Source organism: Centruroides vittatus, unplaced genomic scaffold, assembly GCF_030686945.1.
Source record: "Centruroides vittatus isolate TY-2023 unplaced genomic scaffold, ASM3068694v2 contig_424, whole genome shotgun sequence".
Lineage (NCBI taxonomy): Eukaryota > Metazoa > Arthropoda > Arachnida > Scorpiones > Buthidae > Centruroides > Centruroides vittatus.
In genome coordinates, this window is record NW_027122230.1 from 614,166 (window position 1) to 642,097 (window position 27,932).

At 34.6% G+C, this 27,932-nt stretch overlaps 1 protein-coding gene across 3 annotated transcripts in view; it reads right to left on the reverse strand.

The window, feature by feature from the left end:
* LOC136976767 (serine/threonine-protein kinase tricornered-like) overlaps window positions 1-25,164 on the reverse strand; it is a 95,715-nt gene extending 70,551 nt beyond the window's left edge. The window contains exon 1 of one of the 3 annotated variants that reach the window (XM_067272132.1): window positions 25,054-25,164. Coding sequence is in view for 1 of the 3 variants with exons in the window: in XM_067272128.1 (XP_067128229.1) it covers window positions 3,419-3,487 (69 nt within the window). In the remaining 2 variants the exon portion in view is untranslated. Of the gene's footprint in view, window positions 1-3,418; window positions 3,577-25,053 lie in introns of those variants that run through there. The other 2 variants (XM_067272130.1, XM_067272128.1) reach the window with 2 other exon arrangements.
* Window positions 25,165-27,932: the final 2,768 nt, after the last annotated feature.

Consider the following 27,932-nt stretch of genomic DNA (forward strand, 5'->3'; position numbering starts at 1 on the left):
CACCAATAAAATTACAGTAATACAGTAGTAATATTTTGTTATTCTGTATTGAGTGTGACGTTTTTATAATTTGTACATGCTAGGCTTGTAAACTTGTTAAATCGGATAAAGATACCGATTTTTCCGTTATACGGTCTTATTTTCTTTTCCGTTTCCGCGTCGGACAGGTTCCACTGTATACGGGTTAATTTGCATTACTTTTTGCAAAAATTTCAAGGAACAGAAGAAACTTTCCGTTAATGACAGGTTTTTCGCTATATATACAGGTACCGTTATAGACAGGTTTGACTAAGTATATAGTAGAATATTTCCCTTCCCTGATTTCATTCCCCTTATTAAGACAAGTCGGATAAAATAAGACAAGGGAAGGGGAAAGAGTGAGCTTCAGTAGATAAACTATACAATATAATGAAATAAATATCCGTTTATTTCAAAGTTTCTTCTATGTTTCGTTTCTAGTTAAAGTAATAAAACCTTTATCACTTTATGAATGAAGATCGAGTTTTGTTGGAAGACCGAAGAGGTGAGGGAGTTACAGAAACTTGGACAAACTGGAACAAGAGAGGGAGGGGCAATAAACATTTCAAGAAAAATGCGGACGTTATTTACGGACAGCCTCTAATGAAAAACTAGAGGATTTTCACATGACTTCTTTTTGCCCATATTGTACAAAATTGTACTTATTATTCGACATTTCCACCAAATTACATCGAAAATACTGCAATTAATTTTCCGGTCAGATACGATATCAATCATTCACAAATTCGGCATAGCAATGATCATTGCTATGCCGAATTTGCGCTTATTACGACACAAAACGTATTCGTATATTCGATTCTATAAATTACGGTAAAATATCTACAGAATTTTATTCTGACAGAAATTGTATCCTTATAGCCTATTAATATTGACATCTCTGAACTTTCCGAGAATACAGCAACAACCAAATAGAATCGACTCCGGTGTATACGGAATGGCTTTTGCTTTTTGAGAACTATAAAAACATAACTGTAAACTAGGGTTTGTCGGTTTTTAAAACCCGGTATTTTGAAGAAATTTGTATAATTTGAAAACTGGGTTTCCCCGAGTAAAAAGAAAAACCGGCTTTTGAACCTATACCTAAAACATAAAAATTAATTAATTATTTGATTAAAAGCATCAACCTTTTGATACAAAATTGTCTCTGGCATATAACTACAAAACTTTGTTAAATACTAAGTTTCATAAACTAACTACAAAACAAAAAATTCTCCTACGTCTAAAATTCGGCCAATTCAAGCTCTGAATGAAACGGTTGGGACCTTAGAGTTGTAGAGCATATCTGTAGAAGAAAAAAGTCAAAGGAAAAATCATACTTCTACAAGCGACCTTTCGCAAATACAGCTCCCTAAAATCGCGTCGCGCGAGATCGATTTTATAAACAGCGAGGGTGAGGAAACAGCGATTCTTACAAGAAAGCGGCGCTGAACGTCCAACGTACACGTTTTCGCGTTTAAAACTTCGGCCTCAACCTCGCTAATATCTTCAAAAACTTGAAAAAATGACTTCGTCTAGCCCTAGGACACTAAACAAATAGTTTTTAGTATTAGAGCGTACGAACAAAATAACGAAAAAAAAACTGATTTATTACTTAATGCTTTAAAGACGATTAAACTCAGCTCAGTAGCGAAAGTTTTTTCTGTTTCTGGCAATTTTGTGTAAAATAAGGACACGGTTGAGCAATAATCTATAGACGTTCTTTGCTTTCTAAAATCATATTTTCTTATTGAAAAATAAGAAAATATTTAATATTTTGCAGGCATTCATTGTTATTCATTTTTTAATGGTTTTCTATGGAGTAAATTTTATATTTTAATATAATATTCTAGAATTTTTTTTGTTTTGTTTTTTGTAAACGTTGGCCGATTATATTTTATATTCTTGAAAAGTTTTAAAATAAGTTGTAAATATCTCTTATTTCCTTTTTTGGGTAAAAATTTAAAACCGGTTCTAACCAGTTTCATAGAAAAGTTCAGATTCTAAAACCGGTGTTTTAAAAAGTCGGTTTTTGTATAAACCTTACTGTAAACCTTACAGGTACTGTATAGAAACTGCCGTCAAGCATGCATAGATCAATCATTCAAAGGATTACCGTTTTACGTTAGACGTACACGAATACAGTATGAAACCTTAACTCGGTGACTACGTTTTACATTCATAATTATTCCGCCATGGAAAGTCGTGATATCGGGGACGTCGAGTAATCGTTCCGACGTCAAAAGCAGTAATAGTAGTGTCAAGAATTTTCATTGTATATAGTTTTAGTATCAGTGCCAATGTCGCTTTTAATAAAACAATATTTCGGTTTTCAAACGCACACTTGGCGGTGCATTACAGATTTACAGGTACTCCTCACTTTACGACCGAGTTCCGTAAGTGCGAGTGGTCGTTAAGCAGATAGGTCGTAAAGTGAGAAGTACCTGTATTTCATTAATAATTATTCCGGTTTGAAGGAATTATTATCTCATAATACACACTTTAAAGCAATAGTAAAAGGAACTGTGATCTGTAATGAACACATCATCATGACATTTTATTAATTAAAAGTGACATTGGCACCAATACTAAAACTGTATACAATGAAAATTCTTGACACTACTATTCCTGCTTTTGACGTCGGAATGATTACTCGACGTCCCCGATATCACGACTTTCCATAGCCAAATAAGTATAAATGTAAAACGTAGTCACTGAGTTAAGGTTTCATACTGTATTGTGTTTCGTGTACCTACATCTAACGTAAAACAGTAATAATTTGAAAATGATTGATCTGTGTTGCTTGACGGCAGTTTCTATACCTGCAAGGTTGACGGGTATGTTTTTAAAAATCTTATATATTTATAGATAAATAAATAAAATTATTTAAATATATGATTGACCCGACATACGTCGTAACCGATTTCGTATTCCTAAATTTTTACACGGATACATAAACACGTTAATATTATTACACACCTGGCGTGTGTTACACGTGTAGTGATTACACTTACTAGTATATTACTACAATGCGTTTCTACGGATAGGCCTAGTAACTTAAAATTCAGAGTATAATTAAAGAATATTAAGTTTAAGATTCTAACACGAAATTAATAATATATTTAATATATATCAAAATAGAACTGCTAAAATTAAACTTAAATCACGATTAATTTTCAATTATAAACTAAAATTTAACGAAATCGCTCTCGTTTGATGCGGTCTACGAAAAACTCGAAAAATTGAAATTTTAATCGGAAAACGCACTAGCCATGACAGCACGTGTTAATTTATTAACTTAAATTTACTGATTAATCCGCTTTACTTACAGCCTATCTGTAAAATTTCGAATTAAATGTTAAAATCGAAATACGGGGCGTATTTGTGTATACGAATTACTCACGGTAAAACATTTAATCAGATACATTTCTAACCTTCCTTTCTTAGCCGACTCGTAACGTCCACGTAACATCACCTATTTGGCACAATACGGTGCAACATCAACCGGTGACGCATTCATATAAATTTACTCATTCGTTGACAGCTGGATACCATCTGCTTCATCACATTTTATATGTAATCATATTGGAACACGACGTGCCCTACCTGTCTCTTTCCAGCAGAGAGCTTAATTGCGAATTATGTCCACTTTATTTATGGTACTTTTACGACCTTAATCCACATCAAGCTAACCTACATTCTTTATACATTAAAAACAAACATTCAAAATTTATTTATTATTAATGAATTTTTATATTTAATTTTACAACTGATTATATGTTATAAACTACATTTCTGTATAAACTTCCGTTTGAAAAATCTTTAATTTCACATTTCGAACATATAGATGTTATTTTCGAACGAAATGCAGTTTAAATTGTAAAACGGTCCATTTGACTTCAAGAAAGAGCAATGAAATCGAGAGCGCTTTGTAATCTCACGAGAAAATGAAATATTCAGTTTGGACCCGTATGTTTTACGTTTTGTAATATAAAATTCGTGTCGAAAAACGTTGAATTCGACTGTTATGCGGTATATTACCGATTCATTCAATGTTCTTTCCAACAAACCAATACGTTAAGTCTATCGTCGTTTGTTGGCTTTTCTAAACAAACTCCGAATTTTATTGTTCCGTTCAAATTTTTCATTTCTAAAGATAAATTTACTAATTCAATAAAAGTTATCCCATTAATCTATATATCATAAACGTATCGTTCCATAATTTACATTAATTAAATCCGACAAATGACAAATAATCATTCTAAAAATTACTTTCTAAAAATAATTTGACTTTTAATTGCTACCGTGAAATAAATCTAGAAACAACAAGTATTACTCAAATTTCATTACGTATAATTAATTCTCAGTTTTTAAAATTAGATTAGTTTTGCTGTCTCGAACATATTTAAAATTACAATTAAATAAATAATTCCTTTTTTCTATTTAAAAATATAAATTAGTCAAAACTGTAAATAAACAAAACCCAAATTTCCTGGTTTACATCGAAAAGATTTCTACATTTAGTTTCAAAAAGTATAATAGTTCGGAAACCGACACTAAGGTGCAGAGAAAATAAATTTGCGCACACGTTAATTAAAAAGATTAAAATATAGGAAATATAAATTATATCGTAGTTATCCTTAAAATTCATGCGAGAAATATCACAAAACCCAAAACAAGATTATGTCAAAATATAAAATAATCGAAAATCTGTGCCAAAAAGTTATAATAATCCTAAACAAGTCGTGTTAGCCTGAAAGAATCGTGTAAATCACTTTGCTCTAAAGCAGTGGTTCTCAATCTTTTTGAAGTCGGGGAACACTAAACTTTGACATTATTTTTCTGCGGAACACTTAAAATACATCAGCTTTAAAGCAGGGTGGCAAACTTTTTGAAATCATTCGTAGATGACGACATTGGCATTTGCTGATTACATTCCCATACAAAAATTATTTTACATTGTATTGATATTTCTTTTTCAACAATTTTTAATTGTATATTTGATTTTTGCAGAACACTTAAAGTGGCTTCACGGAACACGGATTGAGAACCACGGTTCTAAAGCAATATGTAGATATGTACATGGGTTATAAAACAATCCTAATCACTCGGCAAGCGAAGATGAACAAGACAACAGCAGAGGAAAAAATCCCGCAACGAGTTGCATAACTATAGCGGCTATCACCAGATCTTATTTAAAAAATAACTTTCATAATTTTAATTACAATATAAGTTAATAAAATTGTGTGTACCGCCATCTGTTACGAGATAATGTTATATAAAAACTTATATTTTTAATTACTATAGAATGACAAAAGGATTAATTTTGAAGGTAGGGATGAGTTTTATAATTGAAAAAAGTATAAATGTTAAATTAATCGTCATTAAGTCTGACCCTACTGGAGATACAAACAAACTCCTTTATCTTCCCATCCCTCAACCTTTCACCACGAAATTTTGGGGGTAAAAGGTCGACGGAGCGCCACCATGCCAAATTTCGTTTCTTCATCTTTACCCCATCCTGAGATATTATGCAAAATAGACGCCAACAAACCCAAACATTCCACAGAATGTGTGTGTGCAGAGCTATGTACTATGCCTGACCAAAGTCAAGGCATAGCAACCAAAACAAGACAAAAATTAAATAAGCGTGTCAATGTGTCTGTATTCAGAATTTCCTAACAATATGACATGTATTCAATATAGTGGCATTCTATAGTGGAATATACTTGTACTATGGTTCGTGGATGTCTAATAATTTGTGTTTCTTTGCAAGTTCTTGGTGTATTATATTTGCTACTTGATTGTGTCTTGCAACCAGAAGTGATGTGTTGTGTAGTTTCTGGCATGATGTGACATTTTCTGCATGTGTCATTCGTGAGTGTCTTATCTTTGAGTATGTGTTTCCTGTAGTTTTTAGTATTTATGACCTGATCCTGTATGGCAATCATGAATCCTTCCGTCTCCCCAAAGAGGCATCCCCGAGCTAACCAGCTGTTTGACGCAGTTTCGTCAACAAAATCCTGAGCCTGGTCGTAAGGATGCCTGCCATGGAGTGTCTTTTGAGCCCACGATTGCTTAATGGTGTCTATGCTTTTTATATGTTGTGTCGTGTCCATATATTGTGAGTGTAAATTTAATGGCGTGTTATTTGAGTCTGATAGAGTTACTGCTTTATGTAACTGTGATGTTTCTTGTTTTCTATGGAAAAACTCTCGCAGTGACTGTATTTGTTTGTAGTGAAGGTTAACTGTCTTTCTATGGCGGATTTAGGATTATGTTGTTTATGCTTAGTAAGTGTTGTTCTTGTTTTCCTTTGGAGTTGCTCGAGATCTGTGTGAGTCCAATGTATAACTCCAAAAGAATATGTAAGTACTGGAATGACACATATGTTTATTGCTTTGACTGTATGTTTTGCATTTAACTGTGTTCTGAGAATAGCATTTAACCTACTTTGGTATTCTTTAATTAATCTTTGCTTTATTTGTGTATGTTCTGTTAGTTTGGCCTGTTGGAATCCTAAATACTTGTAGAACTTGCCCTCTTCCATGAATTCAATAACGTCCCCATTTCCAAGTGCAAAATCTTTTTTCAGGACTCCTTTTTCTATGTGAAGTGTTTTGCATTTGTCTAGGCCAAACTCCATTTGCATGTCCTTGGTGTATGAGTGTGTGATTTGTAAGAGTTGATGAAGTTGTTTCTGTGTGGATGCATAAAGATTTATGTCATCCATGTACATGAGATGTGACAGTGTAAACTGTGTTGTTTTTTCATGTCTGATATTGTAACCATGTTGTATGTTATTTAGCATGTTGGATAGTGGGTTCAGGGCTAAGCAGAACCAGAGAGGACTCAAGGAATCTCCTTGAAAAATTCCTCGCCTAATAAAAATTTGCTTTGTTTGTATGGAAGTGTTACTAACCCTGAGATGTAGTGTTGTTCTCCAGTGCTGCATAGTGTTTTAAAAGAATGCAATGAGTGTTGGATGTATTTTGTACAGTACATCTGTAGAATACGTAACAGCCAACTGTGTGGAACACTGTTGAATGCTTTTCTGTAGTCGATATATGTCATGCGTATGTTTCTGTGTTGTGTGCTTGCCGTAGAATGACTGAATCTACGAATACTGTTCTTTGCATCCCCTGTGATTTCTATGGCAACCTTTTTGTTGTTCCATAAGAATGTTGTGTTCTTCAACATGTCTGTATATTTTGTTTGCGATACAGGATGTCAATAATTTGTGCTTGTGCTCCAGCCTGCATTGCTCTATGGTTCAGTAAAATTACTGGGCTCTTCCACCACAACCAGGTGGTGACCATGGGAGAGTTGTTGTTGTTATTGTTATTGTTGTTATTATTATTATTATTATTATTATTGATACACATAGAGAGGCAGCTGTGGTCTGTCAGATATGCTTGTCAACTCATAACTGTAGAAATAAAAGATACCAATGCTCGTAACTTCTGTAGGTGCATAATTTGATCAAAATATTCAAATAAAAATATCTTACATTTTCTATACAATTTGAATGCGTAATGAAGAATGGGTTTTCCATTTGAAAATATGAAGTTGATGCTTCCTTCAGCAATAGTAATGCCATCTATGAAGATACAGATAGGGATCTTGTCTCTCACTTGACACAGCATTTTCAGTGTAAAGAATTTTTTCATAGGATGCATATTTTTTGATATTTTCATCATAATTAGTTTCATATATATATATATATATAAATTAATCTACATATATTAAGACTATTTACAAAAGACTATTTAACTATTTGTTAAAACTATTTACAAAAATATACATTTTCGACTCTATCTTTTAATCCTTTAACACAGCCACAGAAGTAACAGTTACAATCAATGGTTTGAGGAATAAACTTCATTAATAAAGACAATAATAGGTAAAAAATTCACAAAGTTAAAAACGATCAAATGTCAGCCTTTTATTCGAGGATCTGAAAATTTTACATTAAAAACAAAAAGTAAATCTTCTCACTATACTATAAAGTCCTTAGCCAAGTTATAACTGGTTCTGGTCCTCTGGTGGTAGGTTTGAGTTATCCATTCATTTGCATATACAGGTAACCCCCGTATAACACGGCACTTCTATAGCAGAGATTCACTCTGACACGGTTTGAGAATTGGGACCATCCCCATATAACACGGTACTTTTATAGCACAGATTCACTCTGACACGGTTCGAGAATTGGTTAAAACCCTCGTACAACATGAAATGTAATAAATTTTACATACTTAAGTACTAATACTTCACAAAAATTATTATTTTCGTGAACTATTAGTACTTAAGTATGTAAATTTTCTTTTCCCGCCTTCTGTCAATACACGTGGTTCTTATCGAAACTTATTTCAGTATTGCCAGATCTCAACGCTTCTGCTCTTGGTGTTGCCAGATGTTTTTCCCTTTTTCCATACTTGCTTTATTCTTCACAAGTGCTTAGCACCATATAAGGAAATTTATAAAGATCTTTTAACTAAAAGCAAGCAATCTAAAATAACATAGTTATTGCAAAAGGTAAAGCATGGATCTGAAGACAATGCAGAAAAATGCTCAGAGGATAAGCATAACTTGCCAAAAAGAAAACGCCCTTGGTTAATAGTGCTTAGTGATGACAAAGAAAACATTGTTTAATTTATATTAATATGTATCACTTAAGAAAATTTTAATAAAGATATTTATCTTAATTATGAAAATATAATAGCATGTTTTTTTTAATTTTTGGAACCTAATCCACCTTTTCATACTAGTTCTTTGTTTTGTATAACACGGCAATTTTTTGGAACGTAACTCCCATGTTATACAGGGGTTATCTGTAGTTACAATTTTCATGATGAGTCAGGATATTTGATATTTTTTCTTCATATTTGATGTTAAGACTATTTACAAAAATATACATTTTCACCAGAGGACCAGAACCAGTTATAAATTGGCTAAGGACTTTATAGTATAGTGAAAAGATTTACTTTTTGTTTAATGAATTTATTAAAAAACATAAGCTGGATATTTCAGAATCATTCATAAATATAAATTCAAACATAAAATCGAACATTAAGATGAAGAGTTTGAATAAAGTGAACTTATGCACATGCATTCCCGTGCCAACTTTATATACGATAGAAAACTAAATATCTTTGAAAATTTTTAGAAGGGTGTAAAAATATGTTCGTTTCCAGCATAAATGCAAAAAAAGGCATCTAAAATAGTACAGTAGAAGCCAAGTTCTTCAGGGTAATCCTTAACCCTCTCCCTCTCTCCCACGATAGGAATTTCAAAAAATCCTTCTTAGTGTATGTTCTCCTGACGTACTCTGTGTACCAAATTTCAACTTTCAACTCCTTACCATTTGGGCACTGCACTTATTATCATCATCATCAACCCATTTTGATTATATTATATTATTTCTGTTTGTTTTTAATAATTATATTCCAGTAGTTAATTGCTAACAAATTAACTTTTTCATAGATCCAAGTACACAATTATTTAAAATAGTACAGAGAACAACTGTTCATAATGAAAACGTGAGTCACCATTAAAGCCTTCAAATTATTTTGACAAGTATCATTTTAAGGTAGTCAATTAAGATTTAAACTTTTTCATATCTAAATATGTGATAATGGAATCAGGAAATTCAAAGATTTATTTGTTGGAAATAATTAGTTTTCTCATGAAAACTCTCTTAAAAATAAACAAGTAAAACGGCAAAGCCATTTTTGGGACGAGACTATGTCTCAGAAACTCAGGGCTCTCGACTGCACATTGTTTTCTAAGGAAAAGAGATTGTAGGATCCTGGCATAGATTACGGCAGGCTTTGCTGCAGCTGTGATTACAACAGGTTGCATTGTCATGGGCCTGTTCTTGGCAAGCAGGATCATTTCAACACTCACAGTGGGTCTCGTTCTCATTATCCAATCTTCTTTGGTATTGCTTGTTTTGAGCCCACGAGGCATTTTCGGTGAAATTAATGAATAAAAGGGATCCAAATGAGGTATTAGCAACACACAAGAAAATTGAAACGACAAGAGCAAGAGAATACACATGTAACATGTGTCACACACTTGCCAAAATTCGATTTCGCAATGTTCACATTTCGAACTTCCCAATGCACATGTTGAGGCGCATGCCAGTTGCCACCTGCTTTGCAAGTTCCATCTGAGGGTGACAGATGGCGTTACTAGTTCTACATTGCATTTGCATTTTATTGTTTCAGCTGGCAAGCAACACATGCACAAACTTCACAGACATGTCTGTTTGTAGAAACAGTGTCGACATTTTGTATTTTATTATGACCCGGTTCTCAGTCCCCTGACTAACTACAAGTCTGGTTTTTTTTTTTTTTGTTCATGATTTGGGCTCCTAATATCTGTGCCAAATTGCAACTCCTGACATGTACTCCTTCATACCTCTAAGATGTCCAGGCATTGACAGCAGCATGATTTTATAAAGGAAATACAGTATTTTTTAAAGTTTTTAGGTTTAATGATTTATGCTATGAAACATCAGAATGAAAAGTAAAATATGGGGCATGTGCATCTCTACTTGAAATATACAAATCATTGTTAATTACAAATTCAAAAGATCATTGTCTGAAACATTTATCATGCTTTTTTTGTATACATTTTATATTTTCATAACATAAGTTATCGCATACATATTTTCTAGTTTTTGTAACATGTAAATCCAGATCCTAGTTATAGATAGTACATCAACACTGTAATCAGTGTTAATGTACAGTACGCGTATTATATTTACTCAATTAAAAATTAGCAAATCAACTATTTTTACTTTCTATATGTAATCTTAATGGGTTTTATAGTAGGTCAATACTATTTATCTTCTACTCTACGCCAAGTCGCGAACTTGTTCGGCTGTGTGGCGAATGTGCTCCGTTTTTTGGTTACAATATCTTTGGATTAATCTGACATCCGTGGGTGAGCGATACATCGTTTTGTTCCTTAAGACAAGCGGTTTCAAACGCTATCTTACTTTTTACATTCGGTTGTACTTTTTGCGTGTTACGACTGTTTTTTGGCCGCCGTCACGTGGTCATGTAACGGTCGGCTTTTACTCGTTTGTTTAGCGTTTTACATAAACGATGCTTTTACCGTTGTATCAGCCTTTACCTCCGGTTCGATTGTTGTTTTGTTTGTTATTTCTCGTCCAGCGGTTCTTCTCGAAGCGGTCTTGTATCGTTCCATAACAGGTCAACTTTCGGCCATTGTGTTAGGCCATCGGCGATCATTTTTGGATGGTTTATAGAAGGCGTTGATATACCCACTCTGACCAATTTTCGCCTATTTTTGTTAAATACTTTTCGTGTTATCACGTCAAATGCTCACAAAGGGTCAGAGGTCATTGACCTCGCCACGTGGTAGTGTCTCCCCTAACTGACCCCAATTCGGTCTTTTTGTTTCATTTATCTCATCTTCATAGTGCAGAGCCTCCTCTGGCATTTGGGCCACTCTATTCATATCTTACCACCAATTACTTGTGTTATAATGGTACCTATCACTCTGGACGAATTTCTGAATAAATCTCATCAAGTGGTGAAGGAGTTTAAAGGATACTGTGCTGATAATCATAAAGCTCACCTCGGAACTAAAGTGCATGTTCTTTACGTCTCCGAACAATTCAAAAAAATTATTAACATGGCTGAGGATCTCATCAGGACTAACATCCTGTCCAACAAGACTCAACAAAAACCCACCTCTCCCGATACCCCAACAGGAAAAAAGGCTATCCCTTCCAATTACAACGAGATTCTCAGTGTTGGTTCAACACCTCCAATACCAGTCCTACTACCACCTGGCTCCCATCGCCCTATAAAAATCCAATCGCAGCCACATGAAGAACTTCGAAAACTCCTGGAGAATGATTTACTTATACAAGCACTGGAGAAAATCAAACGACGGCTCACTGGAAAAATGCCTTTCATCTCTGTCTGAATTCTCAGATAGACTAGATCACAAACTGAACTCGGTCACCTCAAAACTAGACGAGATACATGATAACGAGAAAATCACTGAGCGTGTGCAATGCCTGACCACAAACTTTGAGAATAATACTCCAAAAAGAAACATTGATGTTCCATCTGATAACCTGGGGGTACCTCGATCTTATAGTGCGGTCCTACGGTCCGGAAACAATGTCAATCAAACAGGAAACAATAAAGTTCACACGACCAAACCTGAGGTCCTTCTCCTCCACAGCAGCGATGAGGAAAAGAGCTGCAACAAGCTACGAAAAACAATTTATGAAAAAGTAAAACCATCACAGCTAAATATCGGCATAGATCGCATTCGTAACATTGGTGACGGCGGTCTGGCCATAGAATTAAAAAGAAAAGAGGGCGCTGATAAACTAAAAAACTTCATAGAGGACAAAATACCTGAGGTCTCTGTTAGGAAACCAAGGAAAAGATTGCCGTTTATAGTAATTTACTCTGTGCCTAATGAAATTACTCGAGAGGAGATACCAATGCTGATTTACAACCAGAACAGCATCATTAGCGAAAACATTACGAAGGAGGAATTCAAGGGCATGATGTCTGTGAAATTTGGCATGGGAAGAAAAGGCAATGCATATACAAATTGGGCTGTTGAGGTTGTTCCTCACCTCCACAAACTTCTGATAGTGTCCGAGAAAATCAACATCGAGTGGTCAAGGTGCAAAGTGGCTGATTATTGCCCGGTACTGCAGTGCTTTCACTGCTGTAGATTTGGGCATACGACCAAAATTTGTACACAGACCGAGGCTACTTGCAGCCACTGCTGCGGAGTGCACAGATACAAAGATTATCCGAATAAAACCTCCAAACCAACCTGTACCAACTGTAAACATCTAAAGAAAAACAAAACAGACCACAATGCTCGGGAAAGCTCTTGCCCTGTTTATCAAAAAACCAAACAAGACATAATACTAAGAACTGAATATGGGACAATTTAACAACCAACAGATAAGTTCTCTGCAGATAAATCTAGATAGGGGCATCAATGCCACCTCTCTACTTCAATCCAACCTAAATAATTATGATATAATACTTACGCAAGAGCCATATTGCATTAGGAATCTTCCGGCCTGTCTCCCAAATTACTGCAGCACCATTCAAAGTACCAGTGACTACCCCTGGGCCATGACCGTAATTGTTAACAAACACCTCACCATTCTTCATCATAAGCATCTTGGCAGCAAGTATATTGTCTGCACGGAGATCAATACTAAACTAGGCAGAATCATTGTGATCAACATTTACTGTCCTCATGATGGCAACATTGATAATATCCTATCACAGATCCAAACTATCATCAACAGCTTCCCGAGGGAATTATTCATCATTGCTGGGGACACCAACTCTCACTCTCCTTGCTGGGGAGGTAAATAACTTGACAACAGAGGAAGCAATCTTGAAGACTTCTTTGCAGCAAATGATTTCCTGGTTTTAAACGATCCCCTTTCTTTGCCTACCTTCACATCCAGCAGAGGTAAAAGCTGGATTGACATCACTGCCTGCTCATCAAACTGTCAACCTATCATCACTGACTGGAAGGTTCATTCTGAGGACACCCTCTCTGGACACGCTTACATATCCTTTATGATCAAGACCCCGACATACAGCAACCAAAATAAGAAATATAACATCTCCCGTGCCGACTGGAATGGGCTACACCACCATCTCATCTCTCACCTAACGGATCCTGATAATCAGGATAGGGACAACACCAGGCGCATCATTGAAAACAACATTGAGCACATCTCCACAGCCTGCGAACTCTTTATTCCACGGACCCCTCCTAAGGGTAGGCAAGTGCCGTGGTGGAACTCCACACTCTCAGAACTGAGGAAAACAAATAACCTACTACGCAAAAGGTACCAAAGCACATTCAGTGAGCCTGAACGTTCCAACCTCAAAACTCAGTACCTACAGCACCAAAGAATCTACAAGCATGAAATTAGAACATCCAAACTCAATTCCTGGCATGAATTCTGCACCAATGCTTCTGGCAATCCTTGGGGTTATATTACAAAGTTGTGCACTAGGAAACTGAGGCAACACCGCATCCTTACTACAGTCTCTGTCAACAATACCTTCACCACCAGCTTAGAGGACACCCTTGAAGCCCAAATGAATAACTTCTGCCTTAATGATTCTCCTAACACCGACAATGCCTGGCAAAGTAATATCAGACACAACCAACAAGATAACATCAACACTACCGACATGCCTCCCTTCAATCATGAAGAAACCAACCAGATTTTTAACACCCTTAAGCGCGGTAAGGCTCCTGGAGTGGACAACATCACCACAGAAATTGCCAAACACATCAGGACTTTAACCCCAGAAAATATTCTTAAAATATTCAACAACTGTCTTAGGCAGGGTATCTTCCCTAGTGCTTGGAAGATAGCTAAAATCATACCTATTCCTAAGCCAGGCAGCAATGAAAATCTTCGGCCAATCTCCCTCTTGCCTACCATGGGTAAAGTTTTGGAGAAGTTAATTAATAATAGACTCATTTGGCACTTGGAAAACGGCAACTATCTCAGTGAACACCAGTTTGGCTTCAGGCCACAAAGGTCAGCTCCGCAAGCTATCAATATGGTCATAAGCAAAATCCACTCTCTTCTTGGTAATAACAAATACATACTGGGAATCAGTTTGGATATTTCTAAGGCCTTCGACAGTGCCTGGTGGCCTATCATCCTCAAACAACTCAGAGACATTAACTGCCCAGCTAACCTTTATCACCTGGTCAAGGATTATCTTACAGACAGAACTGCCATACTACAATATGGCAACTGTCAACACGAAAGAAGAGTGACGCGTGGCTGTCCCCAGGGGTCTGCCTGTGGCCCCACTCTTTGGAATATTGCTTTTGACACGTTCCTTCGGACAGACTTTGGACAGGACTCCATCACAGCTTATGCTGATGATGTTTTTATTTTAATTGGCGGAAATACCAGAGCTGCCCTTGAGCACAGGACAGCGCTTGTAATTAAAAACATATGCATCTGGGGTGAAAACAACAAACTGTCCTTCAATGCAGAGAAGACCAAATGCATCATGTTCAACAGCCCTGGTAAAAAGAACCTCTATGCACGTGTCCCAACCATTAAAATGCATGGGAAGTCTGTCAAGGTGGTAAAACATATCACTTACCTGGGCGTTACTCTCGACCCCACTTTAACCTGGACCCAGCATATTAAACATATAGCTGCTCGCACAGGCCTCATCTTTCATACCTTTGCCAAGTATGCCAAAAATGAATGGGGCCTCAACTCAGAGGCCATGGGGACCATTTACGACCACATATTTATTCCTTACCATCACTTACGCATGTGGCACTTGGGGTCAAGCAGCTCAAAAAGTTCATCCTAGACGTGCACTCACCTCTGCCCAACGTAAAGCCCTACTACTCATAACGAAGGCCTACCGCACCGCCCCAAACGTAAGCCTTCAGGTGATGGCCCGCAAACCGCCAATTGAAAAGGTTATTGACTTATACTACAAGCAGTGGAACATCAAGTGGGGACTAAACATTAGCATCAACCCTTCCTGCACCATTAATGCCGATGATTTGGAGAAGCCCACTCCCTTTCACCTCACCCATTACCCCGGAGATTTTAACCCGATTAAATTTAACGGAGAACTTTAACAACAACTGCAAAGTGTTTACGGATGGCTCCAAAGTTGATAATCATGTTGGCGGCAGCTTTGTGGTATATAGGGACGAAGATGAAATCTTCCACAACGACTCAGACTTGCCAACCATTGCTCAGTCTTTCAGGCTGAGCTCTTTGCTGTTAACACCGCCATACACTGGTGTGAAAATAATTTCTCTGGCCTTTGCATAAGCGTCGTCTCTGACAGTCAAGCCACAATCGCCAGCATTAAAAACAAACATCCGCACCACCTAGTTACTGACATTTACCGCACTATTCGTCATTCCACCAATGAATATTTCTTGAACTGGACTCGTGCTCATCGGGGTAATCCTAGTAACGAACGGGCAGACGAACTGGCAAAGGAGGCCGCCACTGACCTCACTCTCACCACTAGCTATAATAATATGAGCAATTCCACCTTAAAGCACATCCTTTGGAACAATCTTCTCGAAAACTGGCAAAATGATTGGAACAACAACCGGCAATCAATTACTAACAACTTCTTCCCGCATATCTCGGACATTAAATAACTTTAAGTGGTTGAAACTCAACCATTCCACATCGCAATTTTATACCAATCATGGTAATTTCCACTGCTACCTTAACAGATTTGCCAACCACTCGAACAGTACTTGCTCCCTCTGTGACACTCAGGATGGAGCACTCCATTATATATTCGACTGCCCAATGCTCGATGCTGAGCGGCAACACTTAAAGACTATAATCAACTCTCGGGGAAAGGACTGGCCCTGTAGTTGCAACGAGTTGATCAATGAACATTCCACTTATGTCTACTTCAATCAGCTGGTCAACAAATACTGTAAACTTGCAGCTCTCCATACATCAACTAGCACCTCCTAATAGCCATGTACTCATCACTGTATTATTATTACTTTTACACAATACCTTTTATGTATTTAACCTCTGACATGTACTTATCTTGTGTATTGTGTCCCAAATTCAATACTTTGTACTTAATGTCATTCTTATTTGTTACGCGATCTCTAGTATGTAATCAAACTGTTTTATATATCACGTTATGTGTATAATGTTCCTTATCTCCTATCTTGTCTTACATGTCATTACCATGTATATATCAGATTTGTATCGTATATTTTGTTTGCTATGTTTGTACATCATCCTTCTGTAACTTTACTGTTGTACGCATTTTTAATGCATTTTCAAACCGGTTGTGCTTACGTGGTACTGGGCTCGTACCTTTGTACAGCAACAAAGAACTTGAACTTGAAAAAAAAAAAAACTATTTATCTTCTATCGTGTAACCCAAGCTGGAAGCACTTATCTACAGTCTCGATTTTTCAAACAGGAGTACTTTGGGTAGGAAATTTTCCTATATATTTGCAGATGTGTTAGTAATATTTAAGACAGTCTGTTTTGGTTCTCCATAACAGCTAGCAAAAACTGATTAATGAGGAGTTGGTATCATTGCAGTTAAAACAGACAAAACAAAGACATTGGTACTCTAAAGAAAAATGCCAGTTTGAATTTGTATGTTCCACAAAATATATGAAAGCTTTTGATAATTTTCCAGATAATTTGCTGCATAGTCATCAGGCAAAATTTTCTCTTAAATGTAAATTCTACATCTTAAACAAACTGCTCTTTGTTCACCATACACAACTTGTTTTTTTGCCTTTGGTAAATTTCATAAAACACTCATGATCCCACCCCATTCTAGAAAGTGTGTGTCTGATATTGCTATTGGAAAGAAAATGCTTAAATTCATCACTTATAATCTGAGTGCATATCTGTTCCACTTTCCTACTCGTGCCAGTTAGCCCATAGATTGGAAGATATTGTCTTGATAGATAAGGAATACTTGGCAGTATTGGACTTTGAGTTGCTTTATCCTCTCTGTCAGAATCTAACTATGCTTGCATAAACTGTGTTTTTCTATTTGGAAACATCACTAATTTACATTCTTACTATCACAATGTATTGAAGTCGACGCATCTGTGTTACTCATTTTTCAACTTTAAGGCTAATGTCAGACTAGTGTAATTTCACGTCCGTCTGTTGTTTTTAATAGAAGTGAGGGGGAGAACAAAAACATGGGAGAGCAAGCAGCAGCAAAAAATGAGGTCATCCATGCTTGAGCTTCCTAACTTGTGGATTGTACTTTTTAATTTTTCAACCATGATGCCACACAACCCTAGTCATCCCATCCAATGCATCATGAATTCATGCCATAAAAATATTGAGAGTTCTGTAGCACTTTTTGTTTTTATTTTATTTCAAATTTTGTTTTATCTATTGTGAGCTTTAAATGTTTAGAATATTTAAATTTTGAGAATGTTATAGGACTACTGCACATACATTCATCCTACATTCCTATTAACCTGATGAAGACGATTGTGTATCATTGAAAGAATTTGCTCTATAGAAAAGATCTTAATGCCATATGGCAGTGTAAACATCTACCATGATACATTTTGTATACAGACATTGTGACTATGAGTACTGCTTCTTCTGTTAAAAATGTATATAGCTCAACTTAATATTTAGCTCTCAAGTCTTTGAAGTTATTTAGATCAGTTAAAGTTGTCTGTTAATGTTGAGAAATCTGGATACACAATAGGAACATGCTAATCTGAACTAATTGAGACCAATAGTTCATATTAATGAGAAGTTCTGATTAACAAGGACATGATGGTAAGGAAATGGTGCTTACACTGTGAGGCCATTCATTTTTAGTGCTGTAAGAAACTTTACAGAAGCAAATAGAAGTTAAAATTGTTGGTGAATCAAACAGGATCACAGAAAGAATGGGTAGCAATGCTCGGGACATATGACTAATGTTTACTTTACATGCATAAGTCTATGGTTAACAAGTCCATTGTTTTAGTTACAGGATGATAGAAGCTGTTCAAATTACACGAAGTTCAGATGACCAGAAGTTTGGATTAGCACAACTATATTGTATATTCAAAAATAAAATCTTCAGAGTTATGATTATCCTAGGATCAGTAACCAATTATTGAAAAGGCTTAACACCATTGAGTACCTAGGTGTTATCTTTGTTAGGTTTGATATTGTATCCATATTTTGTGTTGCTTAACCTATTGGATAGGGGGTTTAAGGCTGGACAAAACAAAAGTGGACTTATTGAGTTCCATGGAAAATGCCTTGCATTATATGTATTTAGTTTTTATGCATATGTAATGAAGTCTGAGGTATAGTGTAGTTCTCCAGCATTTCACTATTTTCTAAAATTTAATTATTGTTAGGTATGTTTTGTATAGATGTAGTGTATGCAATAACCATGGGTAAGGGAAGCTGTCAAACTCCTTCCTGTAATCTATGTATGCTATGCATAGGTTTTTGTTTTGTTTGTGTGCTTGTTGTGGAAAGACAGCCTATGAGTAACTATTTTTTGTATTCCATGTAGTTTCTATGATAGCCTTGTTTTTGCTCCGAGAATGCTGTGTTGTTCTATCTGATGATATATTTTGTTTGTAATACATAAACTGAGTATTTTGTAGACTAGAAAAATACCCTCTACAAAATACTGTATTGTGTAGGGTCTCTAATGTTGTCACTTTTGAATTTCATGCAAGTGATGCTTTGTGTAAGAAATTCTAGCATGTCTTGTAGATTGTGTATGAAAAATTTCTGACTAGTATCTAGTATAGAGATATAAACTTTTTGTACCAGAAATTGTGAATATTGTCTGCACCAGGTGTTTTCCAACTGTGTGTTTTTTGTACTGCATGTTGGATGTCATGTATGCTTATTTTAACATGGGGCATTATTACCATATGTTTCCTTCTTCTTCTTTGATCCAGCTTGTTTCATCTTTGTATGTAACTGGATTTGACTGAAGAGCAGACCAATAGTCTGATTTTTTCTTCTATAAGCATACCACTGTGATATAATTGTGTGATGGGTTTGATATGTAGTTGTCTGTAGAAAAGTGCCTCATCGTTTTTGAATAATCTGTTTTGTTCTTCGTTTAGCTTCTTGTTTGGATTTGTATTAAATTATTATTTCAGCAACCTAATAGTGATGTTTTTCCCAAACTTATTACAACAATTTCTGTATATTATAACACTTTTTATTCCTTTTAAGTACCTTTAACAAAATGCATTTCAGACTCTCCAGTTTTTTACAGTTGTTAAAATATTAAACTGTACAAAACAAAGATACAACTAAATTCCTAATTTTAATAATACAAAACTAAGACATTAAGATAAAACTTACATTTGGTGTACAGTACATATCAGATTATTAAATACACCAAAATACAACTCACTTATCCTTAATGTTAAATATAATGTTAAGATTATAACATTACATTAAGATTAAGTGAGTTATTTTTTTAACAAGTTTTTTTTTTAAAGTATATGATCTGGAAGTATATGAATTTTAAAAATTGTTCAGAACCATTACTTTTTAATCTAAATATCACTAAGGACGGAACAAAAGTATACATCATTCTGAAATGCATATGTAAAACTATATTAAACAAATAAAGTCATTGTCAAGTGAAACCTTTGAATGTTAGATGTGGTGTTTCGAAAGTCTCAAACTCAACTGAAAGTTTACAGAAAAAAAATGAAATGTTACATATGGTCTACTCTTTTAAATGAAATAGAAACTTGGACATTAAAGGAGATGATTAAGTGACTCAAAACATTAGAGATTTGAACATATAGACAAATGTTACGTATTCCATGGATAGCTAAAATGAGAATTGAGGAAGTTTTGAAAAAGATAGGGAAAAATAGTGAACTAATTGACATCATCAAACAAAGAAAAACATTATCTAAGACATTTAATGAGAAACACAAAGTATCACATTCTTCAACTGAGCTAGAAGGGGAAATAGTAGGAAAGAAAAGAGGAGGAAAACCAAAATTGCCATGGCTAGAAACATCAAGGACCCACCTTAACATGGAACAAGTAATAAAAACTGCTGGAGACTGGGAGAAGTTTGCAGAGATGGTTGCTGGACTCCAAATGGAAATGGCACAATAAGAACCTTTAACCTTGTGCCATGTATAAGGCTCAGGGATGGGCAACCTTTATCAATGTAAGAGCTGCATACAAGAGAAAAGAGGAGAGGAAAAATGTCACTAAATCATAATTATTTATTCATATATGGCATAGGTATACTCAATTTAGCTTCTGGAACTGATGTAAATATAATATATCGGAAATATTTCGTTAAATATTAGTCATTGCTAGTTTTAAATTAGTTTTGATGTATCTGTTAGCCAGTTTGTTTTAATTTTTACTAAATTCATTGCAGAAAAGCTATTCACATACATAAGTTGTAGAAAATAATGTTTGAATTTTTGCTGCATACTTCCTTAAGCCACAAAATTGATATATTTATTCATATTTTATGTGACGCGGGCTGCCCATCCCTGCTTTACTGTATTCTGTGATTAATAAAGAAATAGATGCTTTCCAGCAATACTGTAGCAAATTTTTCATAGCAGATAAATTGTATGCTTTTGATTGGAAACTGTTGTGTGAATAGCAATGTAAATGTCCCAACAATGTAAAATTAATTTTTTTGCACTAATTAGTGTAGTTTCATTTATACTGAATGAAACTGGTTAATTTTTAGGTTTGTTACTACTATAAATATAAATAAATATCGTTCTATAAATCATATAATTTTTAAAACACTTGCATTTAAAAACATTTGATTTATTTGTATTTCTAGTTTATTGTGTCTATTTCAGATAGATACAAAACCCTCTAGAATAAATCTAATCGACCAGAAAATTCCAATGAAAATCTTATTGAGAGATTTTTCTTATAAAATAAAATTAATAATTGACCTATGAAATTTTTTGTATTTATTTTAAATCACCCTACATTAATGTATGAAATATAAGCAAGCTTGTTTTTCACTGTATTTTTAAAAATATAGTGAAAAATGTTGAAATGAATATGAAATTTATAAAAGTTAAAACTAGTGCACATCAGATGTAGTATACAGTGCTATAATGCTATACTGTATTGCATTAAAACCAGTCCTATCTGGCTCAAAGTAAGGCCAGTTTAATTATAACCACACTGTATAATGTTTACAAATATTATTTCAAAGTCCACTCCAAATTATATATAATATTGAATGTATACACTCAGATGGTTCTGAAATCTTTTTTTTTTATAGTGCAAGTATTTTCAACAATACACAACTGTCGTCATCAGGCTAACAAATGTAGAATGAAACATCACTATATGCAATAGGCCTATAATATTATCAAAATTTAAATATTCCAATCCTTTAAATTTTACAATGGAATTTGAGGCTCACAAGTATGAGAAACAACAGAATTTGAAAGTTTGAACAACAGTGTTATTTGAAATTTCAGAATACAGTTAAAAAATAATTCTTATATAGACAGTAAGTCCAACTACATTAATTCGTTGCTTTCTATATATCCCAGATACTACACTGTATACTGTATATACAGTGTTTTCCATATAATATGGTGTTCATTACATTGAAATTGTCAGTACTTTTAACTCAAACCTATTTTTCCATATACCCTTTATCCTTTGATAGGTCAGTGATCTTTATTTTCTGTCATATTCCTTGTTTAGTTCAATTACTGGTAAAAAAGGTTTTGTTTGTGACAGTTCATTTCTCACTCCAGTATTTCTGATTGGAAGACTGTTATTTTAAACACATAAAACTTGTAAACTTCTATTTTTACTGGATTTAAGGTTTTTTTGTATTAATTTTAATAAACAAACACTATGGCTGTATGCTGAACATGACACATGCCATTACCATTCTCACATCAACATCCTTTCACTGATATGGCATGTTACCAGCATTCCAATTGAGATTAAGACACAAGGAGGCACCTTGACAATATACTCAAAAGTGCCATAAACCATTTTAATATTTGTAATCATTCTGTCAACAGATTCTCAAAAAATGGCTTGATGACAGAAAATCTGAGAAAATTGGGCATTAAACTCATTAACTTGAAACTAATTCAGTCAGAATTTTATCCCACAAACTTCAATTTAACAGGTTTAAATGCATAGTCATTTTTTGACCGGGCAAAAATTTAAGACAAAACATTTTCTCCCAGTTTCCAGTGTTCAATGATACACAGTAAACATCTCTAGCAATAATTATATAATAAAAACTGGTCTGTATACTTGCATCCCTCGATTATCTTTCTACTGGAAAAACATTAAGCAGGATGTCTTTTGATCTTTAACTCCATAAAATATATATCTCTCTCAATACAACTTTTCAGCAAATATTTATATAAAAAAATTTATTATTGAAATTTTGGTTATTTTTAAGATATAAATCCCAAAAATTCAATATATCATCCTAACAAAGTAATATGCAGAAAAAGTCTCAAATTACATTCCAAATAGAATTGGTTAGAATGTTATAATTACATATAGACATTTTGAAAAGTGCGCCAAACATCAAGAAAGGAAAGATGCATCTCAAATTTAGCTTGAAGAGAGAGAATTTGTATCATGCCAAAATTACCTATAGCATAAAATCTAAACACACTTTCTTGACATTTCTAACAGCAGTCTGTCAATTCCACAGATTTGCCAGAGGCATCATTAAGAATGTTTAACAATTTATTGCTTGTTTTTTATTGTCAATTTTTGTTTGCACTTTTAAAACTATTTCTTTATAACAGTGTATTATTTGCTCTGTCATATCATAAACCTAATGTTTGTGGTATAACATGCAGATTGTGTATTGTACACATTTAGAATACAAAGCAACTATTTGCTAACAACTAAACTAAATTAACTGTTTGGTAATCACAAGCACTTTATATCTGATTACATTTGTTGTAACTTATATATAGGCATTTTAGTTACATTTTCAGAAAATTAGATGGGAAGTCTGGTCAATATTTAAAATAAAACATTATAATTTTTTCCATTTAAATTAATAATAAGTTCTTAGTTAATGTTTTCTTGCAGAACATGTAATTTTTAAAAACAAATTACAGGCATTATACAAGAAATGAACATATCATTAACTTCATTACATAATTATTATACAGTCTTTATCACTAACCATCACCTGTGATCATTAAAATGTAAAATCACTTTACTAATAAGAATTTTATATATAATAAATTTGCAATCTTTCTTTTACGATTTTTTAAACAGCATGATTTCAATTAATCTTAACACTTCTCTATTACAATTGTAACATATTATGCTTCAAAAATAAATTTACAAAATTATATTTTGATAATTTTCTTGGCTCAATTCAAAGTCTGAATGAGACAGTTCAGACCTTATCAGAGCCATAAAGCGTACCCATAGAAGCAAAAAAGTCAAAGAAACCATACAAGTGACACTTGACAAAATACAGACCCTCAAAATCGGATCATGCGAGGCAAAGAGTCACGTCACTCAGCCAAGACTACCATGTTTAACTATCTAACCCATGCAACTAAGCCGGTTTCGAGAAGCCCACTTCACCATTCGTGGAGTACTCAACGGTATATAGTTTTAGGGGCTTGGGGACTCGCTTCCACCCGGGTGGCAAGGTGCCAGCGATAGCAAGCATCAAAGTGCACGTCTATGTGCAGAACGTCAGTCGAGGCAAACGACGGCAAGTCTCAACAACACAGAGCACAGGGAAACAGGCAGCACATTGATACACATTAAAATCTGACCTTTGGATGCAAATATCTCGCCAGGGTATCGCTCGTGCAGGTACGGTTTCTATGACTTTTTTGCTCTTATAGGGGAGTCTAAGATTCTCAAGGAGTGCAAAACCCCTCATTCAAAGCTTAAATCTCACCATTTTATCGCCAAATCAAAACGTTAGTCAGATATTACAACAATGCTTCAACGAAGGGGGGCTGCGTTAAAAAGCAATCGTCATAAAATTAAATAATATCGTTTTTGTCATCATAAAAAATAAATACTCGTCTTACAAATTTCTTTTTACACCAACTCTCACACACAGATCATAAGATCCTATACTATTCTTACCAAACAATCTCTGTCATAACTCAACTCTTCCTTTCATACATCGAGGTGTTAATCCCCATAATCCATTACCATTTTTAATTTACACTAGAAAACTAATTAATAAATATATAATTTTAATTTCAACAACCAAAATATATAAATACTCGTAAGGCATCTATCGAGAAACTGTAATTACCAAAAGTAACTCGCAAACGACTCATTTAACTAAACTTATTTGAAAAACAGCAATTGATGAAGGTCTGACATGTAAACAAGCCAATCATTTGTTGACAAAATTATAAATTAGCCATATTAAAAACAATATATCAAATATTGACATACTCGACCGCGTATCTTTTGCAAATGTCATTTATATATAACTAGGTACTTGCCTCCGATTTATAAGTTATAATTACGTCGATAAATCCTGCTCGAATTTCTGATTGCTTTGGTATCACTTCGATCTCAACTGGGTTTCATTTGGAAAGCTACTACCGACCTCTAACGGAAGAAAGCTATACAATGACGTCATCGCAACGACAAATTTCGGTTAGCTGTTCAATGGAGAATATATTTTATTTTTTTAAATTTTTTAAAAACTCAATTATTTTAGTCAAGGATTTATTATTTTCTTGTTTTCATGTTGATAATTGATATTAATTTCAATTTTACAAATATTTTTCACGACTTTGAACCTTTTTTTTTAAACTTTTCACCCCGTGGGTGCTAAGAGAACCTCTCTTAACCAGCCCATTACAATATATCAGGCATGGGCAAATGCGGCTCCTAGAGCCGCATGCGGTTCTTTTTGAGTTACATGCGGCTCTTGCTGAAAGTGTTAATTTCTGTTTTATATTATTATTTTTACAATTTTATTTTTATAATTTTGTGAAAATATGTTTATTAAACAAATTCAATAATCAACTACGGCTCCCATGCATTTTGCAAAACCTACATTTTGGCTCCCACTGAACTCTTGCTTGTCCACCCTGCAATATAAAATATATCGGGTGATGGTCCGTCTCGATATGTCGGGTCCCGTCCCTCACATATCTGGACGGCCATCAACTGAAAAATTCCTGGAACTTTTTCGACCTGTCTGAAGGACTCGGATTCGATTCCGGGTCCCTCGGTGCGGTAGGATGCCACTTTAACCGCTCGGCCATTCGGCCATCGAATTTTTTTTATTTAGGTACTGTACATTACGTCTTTGGTTTTACCACGAAAATGAGATTTAATCCCGTTTTCGCGGCCTTCTTACACGAATTTGGGATTAAAGACCACGAATTTAATTTAGAAAGAACTAAAAAATAATTTTAAAAAAAGCAAATGCAGGTATCCCTCGTATAACACGGTAGTTACGTTTCGAAAAAGTGCCGAAGTTATGCCAATCCGTGCTATACGAAAACAAAGTACTAACGCAAAACATAAGGTTCGGTATCAGAAATTAGCAAAAGTATAAAATTATTTTACGTTACTAAGAGAAATATGTTTAATATCGATAATTAATTAACAATCACAATTAAACGTATTGTATTATGCGTTAATATTAACTTCACTTAAAATACAAAATATCGTCGTCATCTCAGCTTTTTTTTATCGAGCTTGATCAGAAATTTCGTCAACACCTTCATATTTTTTTTTTACTTTAATCGATGACAAAATAAAAATACGTTATTAATTGAAAATTTGTTCTAGTCAGTGGCATTTATTCAGTTGAGATACCGAGCAATTTTTTCCAGAATTTGTGTTCGAATACCGAATTGTTCAAGTAACGAGATACCGCCGTATTTTGCTCGTCATTTTTACGAATGAAGTAATCATTTGTAGGTAATACCTACGGTTAAAAAAAGGTTTAATGACTTACCTAAAAATGTTTAAACTGTAGAAGGTCGATAATGGCGTTCGCTACGTCTAGCATGGCGAGCAGAAGATCGATTTGAACTTCATTTTTTCGTGTTTGAGGTTAACATTATGACGTATTTTATTAAAATAATGATTATTTAAGCATTTATGAATAACATTGTAAAGAAACAGACGATTTTAATTCAGAAATTATTTAATTATTCAATTTTTTATCAAGTGATGTGAAGTGCCTATAGAATTTACATATATTTGTCTTCATAATAGCTTATCTTAAGGTAGGTTTGTTCTTTCACGGCATCTTCTACCATCAACAGCATAATACGTTCGTAAATTTTCTAAAAATTAATTTTCCGAGCTGCTTTCGAATTTACATAAGCCACTACTTTCCTCGACAAAAGTATCAGGTAGTCGTATCGTCCGATAGGAGACACAATGCTAATTAAAAATAATTATTTAGTGTTATTAAATATCCTATAAATACTTTTAAACGATTTAATTTGTTTATTTAACTTTGCTGGTAACCCTCGATGTTAAATGTATCCACCATTTTTCAACAAATTTTCCGTGAGTCAATGCGCGACGTCCACTGAGTCACATGATGTTGTGAACGAGCGCCGCAAGGTCTTTTACTTGGACTTAAAACGTCAAACGTGTACTTCTGCTTGCCGTACACGTTTGTACTGTGCCTCAATCTCTCTAATGAATAACACCGCGCTACTTATAGTATTTCTTTTTTGCTGCTCAGAGTATTTCAATTGTTTTTGTAAACTTTTCTTAACTTCGCAAACTTATCGTTGCCGCTTGTTCGGTTTAGTAGTACAAAACACAGGATACCAAATGCAAGATCAGAGTTAACAGGCGTAAGGAAAAAGCACAGACCACAGGCAGATTTCGGGTATATGAATTTATACAATTTAGAAGGGTTTTTAAAAATCAAAAGAAATAACTTAAGTAACTCATTCTCTAGCATTAAGGATTAAAATGTATTTTCCCAATGCCCATCCAAACATTGCCTTCTGCCTTCGTACCACTGCATGGCCCTAGAAGTCCTTTCCGCCTGCCGGTACTAGATTAAAACCGCATAGAAAATAGCTCGGCTGCCGGATGCGCCGTGGGAATTTCTTAAACTCGACCGTTTTCGGTACTAGAAACCCGCTGCTTTTTTTAACGAAGAACACCACAGTTTGTTCCAGTTTCAAAACCAATAGTATATACCAGGGGTGGCCAACTTTTGTATACATAAGATCTACTTTTTATCTTAAAAATGCGTCGCGATCGACTTGTTGTCATAGGCATAGTGTAAGTGGGGAGGGGGAGGTGTGAATACATACTATGTTTATACACTGTGTTTCAGTACGTGGTGCACTGCTTATGAGTCAAGTCATAACTGCATACATACTGTTGT